General features: G+C 38.9%; 1 protein-coding gene across 1 annotated transcript in view; it reads left to right on the top strand.

Moving 5' to 3' along the window:
• Nucleotides 1-575: 575 nt before the first annotated feature.
• Nucleotides 576-6,437, top strand: part of LONP2 (lon peptidase 2, peroxisomal) — a gene marked incomplete at its 5' end in the record, with an annotated part of 44,785 nt that continues 38,923 nt past the window's right edge. The window contains 5 exons of the mRNA XM_010181283.1: nt 576-866; nt 1,646-1,777; nt 3,030-3,152; nt 4,906-5,069; nt 5,739-5,833. Coding sequence (XP_010179585.1) covers nt 576-866; nt 1,646-1,777; nt 3,030-3,152; nt 4,906-5,069; nt 5,739-5,833 — 805 coding nt within the window. The remainder of the gene's footprint in view (nt 867-1,645; nt 1,778-3,029; nt 3,153-4,905; nt 5,070-5,738; nt 5,834-6,437) is intronic.

The following is a 6,437-nucleotide window of genomic DNA, read 5'->3' on the forward strand; positions in this document are numbered from 1 at the left end:
GGAAGGAGAGCGAGGTGGAAGGGGAAAATCCGATGGGAGAACGCGGGCCGGGGGCGTTAATTCTGTCCCAGTTGTTAACGGTGACGTTTGTCACCTCATGAGTAGTGTGGGCAGTGACCTAGTTCGCATAAAATAAAAACGAACTGTGGGATAAATCACGAGTAAAACTAACATGCTGTGACCCTTACTCTCGTAACTTGGTCACATCAGTGGACTTAGTAAGGTTTCGCAAGAAAGTAACTTCCGGTTTAAATCTGCTTAAACAGGTAGATGTGATCTGAAACGTTTGTTCACAATGGGGTAGCTGGTTTCACTTAAGAACTGTGAATTGCAAACACACTCCGTTTTCCAGCGTGTATAGTTTAGGCAGAAATGTCAGTGTTCCTGTCCACAGCAACATCCTTTAGATTATTTATGAAAAAATCACATATGTTTCTAAATCTAGTGACTTTATTATATCTTTCTTAGATTCTCAGCTCATTCATTTACAGGTTTTAGAGTTTGGTTTTGTGTTATCTTTCATGATAAGGAATCATAGGTTCTTGCAACCTATAGCTTGGTTGCTTCTTGATAAGGGGCACACAAAATGTAGGGAAGGTGACAATAATAGGAGGATTTGGTCTGTTTTTAGGATTGGCACTGCTGCCTTGGCAGTTCAGGTGGTTGGCAGCAACTGGCCCAAGCCACATTACACACTGCTGGTTACCGGGCTCTGCCGCTTCCAGATCCTGCAGCTGCTGAAGGAGAAGCCATATCCTGTTGCAGAGGTTGAGCAGTTGGATCGACTGGAGCAGTTCACTAATCAGCACAAATCAGAGGAGGAACTTGGCGAGCTGTCAGAGCAATTCTACAAGTATGCAGTGCAGGTAGATTGTTTTAATCCTGTGTATCGTATATCAATGCATTTATGTGTATATTTGGGGTTTTTTTTGTTTCTTTCCTATGTGCCCTTCTCTTTCTGTAATTCTTAGTTTTTTCAGTGTCTGCAGCAAAAATATTTTTGTTATAGCTTAAGATTACTGTGTTGAGTTTCAGGGTGTCTACACAGCTCATTGAAGACTGAGTCTGTGTATGTTACTGCTGTGATAAGTTGGTATTAGTTCATATATAGCAATAGTATAAACATGTTCTAGTAAAAGAAATACTTTTGATTTTTTTTTCCAGGATTATATACTATATATGTAAAATATATACAATGTTTGGGGTTTTTTGAGTGTTTTTAAAATATTACTAAAGGAAAAAAACTCTCTAGAGCCTTAATTATAAACAGATGTCCTCAGATATAATGAATTTGAGTTTAAAGGATATATAGAAAAAGTCCTCATAGTGTCAAGATAACTGGGAATTTTTTTATCAGGGTGTGTGGAGGAAATAAGAGATGAAGGCATTGAAAAAAGTGCTGCAAAGAATGGTGATATTCCTGAACTTCTCGAACAAGCAGAAAGCCCAGAGTCTTGAGTGTCCTTTGCTGAGTTAGTGCCTGTTCTGTGAAATTTTTTAGGATTTATTTCAGTAGATTTTTGTCAGAGTACGTAGATACGTTTCGTACTTAAAGCTGCAATCGTTTTTAGATCAGATGCTCCCTTAAATAATTTAAAAAGAAGCGTAGCAACCACGAATACTGTTGACTGTGTGTTCGTTACAGCTGGTTGAGATGCTGGATATGTCCGTTCCTGCAGTCGCAAAGCTGAGACGTCTTTTGGACAATCTGCCTAGAGAAGCTTTGCCAGATATACTGACTTCTATTATCCGTACATCCAACCAAGAGAAGCTTCAGGTATTATGTTCTTAAACTTTTTTAAGGGGAGTTAAGTGTGTGCTATTTTTTTTTTTAACCATTAATCACTTTTAGATAATTTTGCAGTTGCTTACGCTTGAGACAGTACAGTGATAATGTTGTGCTAGAAGGTATTTGTGTTGCAACTCAGCACAAATACTTGTAAAGAGTTTTTAGGCTATTGTTTAAAGTGTTTATGTATCCATATGTCAGAGCTCACCTAATAGGTAAATTAATCCAGATGTCATTGAGAATTGTAATTTTATTAAACAATAAATACAACATGGACTTCTCCTTTGCTTGGTAAAGGTGATAAATCTTTCTCAAATTGTGTTCAAATATTGGTTACTTATACACCATTATATTATGTATCTGGTCATTATATGTCTCTTAATACCGACAGTTTCAGAATCAAGATATTTTTTAAAAGATGTACTGAAGTGTGGGGTTTGTTAAATACTGAGACACCAGCTTGATGCTTACTAGTCTGATTTCTGTATTTCCTTGCTGTGTTTGGAAGTTTTGTTGTTCCTTTTGTCACAGCCAGTGCTGCACATTCCACCTTGAATTGAAAGCATAAGTTAGGTTGTTTCAAAGCACAGCAAATAGAAATTAATGCAGTAATTTGAAGTGGAAGTGTGTGCTGTAGCTGACTATCCTGCTGGAGGAAGGTACATTAGTCGTTAAATTTACCACATGCTTTGTTTTATTAGAAGTACTAAAGAAAAGAGCTGTGGAAGTTTAAGCTGTGGAAACACAGAAGAGCCAAATTCTATGCATTTCCACATATCAGCTTCATTAAACATGAAAATGGAATAGTGTATAAAATTTTAAAAGATACAAACAAAATAAACAAAAAGAAAACAAACCAAAAAAATCTTAAGGCATAAGGTGATTTTTTTCTTTTTACCGAGCTAACTAAAGGGATCAGTAGTTGAGAAATACAATGCTGACAGATATTTGCCACAGAGAATGCAACTGAAATACAGACATTTTAAAAACAGACAGCATAAAAGACAGTTTTCCTATTTTGGAGTGCTTTGTACTTTTGGCATCTTTGTACTTTTTGACATTTTGTCCCTTGAAGCTAGATTTTGTGTGCTGTATTCTCATTGCTTTTCTTTCTGTTTTATTTCCTAAACCATCTGTTTTATAACTTTGGTCAAAAGATAGTACCCTTCATCTTCATCTCCCCCAGACTGATGATCTATCAGTGTGAACTTCTTGGCTGCTTTTAACTCCTTGCTCTTAGATTTTAGATGCTGTTAGGCTGGAAGAACGATTCAAGATGACTATACCACTGCTTGTCAGACAGATTGAAGGCCTGAAGCTGCTTCAGAAAACAAGAAAGCCCAAACAGGATGATGATAAAAGGGTATGGACCTTTAAATGTGGGATGCTTAACCAAGCTGTGTGGTGTGGCTCACACTCTGGAAGGAAGGGTTGCCATCCAGAGGGTCCTGGACAGGCTGGAGAGGTGGGCCCATGCCAACCTCATGAAGTTCAACAAAGCCAAGTGCAAGGTCCTGAAGCTGAGTAGGGGCAATCCCAAGCACAAATACAGGTTGGGTGGAGAATGGCTCAAGAGCAGTCCTGAGGAGAAGGACTTGGGGGTGTCGGTCAATGAAAAATTCAACATGAGCCACCAATGTGTGCTTGCAGCCCAGAAGGCCAACAGCATCCTGGGCTGCATCAAAACAAGTGTGGCCAGCAGGGCGAGGGAGGGGATTCTGCCCCTCTGCTCTGGTGAGACCCCACCTGGAGCACTGCGTCCAGTTCTGGGGCCCGCAACACAAGAAGGGTGCCGAGCTGTTGGAGTGGATCCAGAGGAGGCCACGAAGATGATCAGAGGGCTGGAGCACCTTCCCTACGAGTACTGACTGAGAGAGTTGGGGCTGTTCAGCCTGGTGAAGAGAAGGCTCTGGGGAGACCTTGTGGCCTTCCAGTTCCTGAAGGGGTCCTACGGGAAAGCTGGGGAGGGACTTTTTACAAGAGCAGGTAGCGATAGAACAAGGGGGAATGGCTTTAAACTGGAAGAGGTTAGATTTAGATATTAGGAAGAAATTGTTTACTGTGAGGGTGGAGAGACACTGGCACAGGTTGCCCAGGGAAGTTGTGGATGCCCCCCCCCTGGAAACGTTCAAGGCCAGGTTGGACAGGGCTTTGAGCAACCTGGGCTGGTGGGAGGTGTCCCTGCCCATGGCAGGGGGCTTGGACTGGATGTCTGTGATCTGAAGTACGTATGAAGGTGCACTTTTAAACAGGCCAATGAACATGCATAATTTTGATTGTGCAAAGTTTTAATCTATGGCTGTAATGTTTTACGGTCAGTCTGGAGTGGCAGAGAACACCCAGCTGGCAACTTGGGCCATTTAGATAGCTAAAAGAGAAAATATTTTTAAACTGCCTAGGCTTGCTTTCTTCATTTATTTCCTCATTTATTTATAATTTATTTTAATCTGAGCACTTTCCAACATTGAATAAATACTCAGGTTCCTTTACAGAGTCAGTTGGTGCCCAGTTTTCTTGCATGGTGTGCACACACTGAATGTTCAGTGAATGTTCAGGCTGTGCAGTGAGAGGTGTACCTTTTACTGATAGCACTGCGGATGAATGGTAGCTGTTGAAATACAGAATAAGAATGTACTTTGTAAAATGTAGCTTGCCAAACCAGGGCAACTGAGGCTTTTGTGGCATGTAGCTGTACTTACGCAGTTTAGTAAACAGGAATTAATTGAGAAATGAGTAAAGGTGAGAGGACTTTTCCATTTTGTAAAGATTAGGCTTTTTCTGCTTAATATGATGGGTTGCAATGCCAAAAAACCTACAGATAAGTCTTGTCAGTTTTGTTCTTGTCTTCTGTTGTCTGCTAGTTTAGGGTAGATGATAAATGAACTTAGGAAATACTAACAGTAAAATAAGAACTGTAACTTTGTGAAGTAGTACCAGTAACACTTTGTGAAAGTTATTTATTGAATTAAAATCTTCTGGTTGCTTTCTGTGAAGGAAGGAGGCACTCCCAGGACCTTGCATGTTTTTGTCGTGATTTCCATTCAGTGTCAAAGTACATATTGTATTTAAAAAACAAAACTTGATACGATTCTCTGGCTCTGTTTTCCACTTCATAGGTTGTAGCTATTCGTCCTAGTAGAAGACTTAATCACATTCCGAGCACTGCAGAAGACGAGGAGGAAGAAGAAGATCATGATGATGTTGTCATGCTGGAAAAAAAGATTAGAACATCCAGTATGTCAGAACAAGCTCTTAAAGTTTGTCTTAAGGAAATAAAGAGGTAGGAGACTTCTAAATGGTAGTTGCTTTAGTTCTATTTTTTAAAACTAATCTTGCATTAACCTTTTCTTATTTGATGGTATGTTTGTGTTGGTTGTGTTTTGAAAATGATTTTTTTAAATTTAGTAGGGTGCTGGTATTTTGCTAATCAATTCAAAATTTCATGTTTTTTTGCAACATCAGAGGTGATAACAAAGAAATATGAAGTTACGGTTTATACATTAATGTAGCATTAAAATGTAAGCTCTACGCCTTTATGTTATGAAGACCTGGGGAAAAAAAAAAAAGCTAAATAACAGCACAGTTGTTAATAATTAATGAATAAACTGACCCAGTTACTGAGTCTTTTTTTCCTCTGTTTTTCTTTTGTGAGATAGCTGTGCTGTCTATGGTGATACGGTGGTTAACAGCCTCTTTTTCAGTGAGGATGCTTATACAGTGGTGCATGCGTAAGGAACTGACTCTTCATTGCTGTTTGTATCCTATAAGTAGACTATTACTATGCAAAGACAATCTCCTAATTGATGGATTTTTAGGATTATGGTTGTCAGAAAGTAAGAGGGTATGACTTGAAGTTTGCTGAATATCTCTCTTGTTAAATATCTGTCAGGAGAGTCTTACTTCGCAGTTAATCCCTGAATAGCCTTATAGCCTGTGTGTGTATTTCCAGATTAAAGAAGATGCCTCAGTCAATGCCAGAATATGCTTTGACAAGAAATTACTTGGAACTGATGGTGGAACTGCCATGGAACAAGAGTACAAAAGGTAAACCCTTCTGTTATTGTCGATTGTCTCTTGCACAATCTTGACGGTTACGTAGGGCAAGTAACCATCACGTAAACACTGTACTTAGTTCTGTCTTGCCAATGTTTGTCTCATCGTCTGATCGTAAAAATGTCATTAATATGTTACTGAAGTCTTACGGTCAACCTGGTTTCAATAGCCTGTGTAGCTCAGTTGTACATCTTAGAATGTGAATTTTAAAAGTATTAGCACTATCTATACAGATAAATGAAGGTGTTATTACTTGCAATCTGTGGTGGCGTGTATATAAAATAATGAAGAAAAGAGACTAATTACTCTTTATATGTCAGACAAAAAAAACTTCCATGCATTTCTGTAGCGTTCTTAAGAAGGTTCTGGTATCTCTTGATTAACTTAAGTTTGTTAAGGAACAAAAGGATGATAAAGCACAATTGTAGTTAATTTTAATAACTACAAATTCAGGTACAATAGAAGACTGAGTATCATGTCAGCTTTGTACCATAGTTTTCAAAAGTTGTGACTAGAGAGTGATACTCTTAATGTGGGAACAGTAAGCACAATGGAGAGTGAAGAGAGTAGAAAACCAAACACGACTTTTCCTGCT

The sequence above is a fragment of the Mesitornis unicolor genome, unplaced genomic scaffold (genome assembly GCF_000695765.1).
Source record: "Mesitornis unicolor isolate BGI_N332 unplaced genomic scaffold, ASM69576v1 scaffold4953, whole genome shotgun sequence".
In the NCBI taxonomy this organism is placed as follows: domain Eukaryota; kingdom Metazoa; phylum Chordata; class Aves; order Mesitornithiformes; family Mesitornithidae; genus Mesitornis; species Mesitornis unicolor.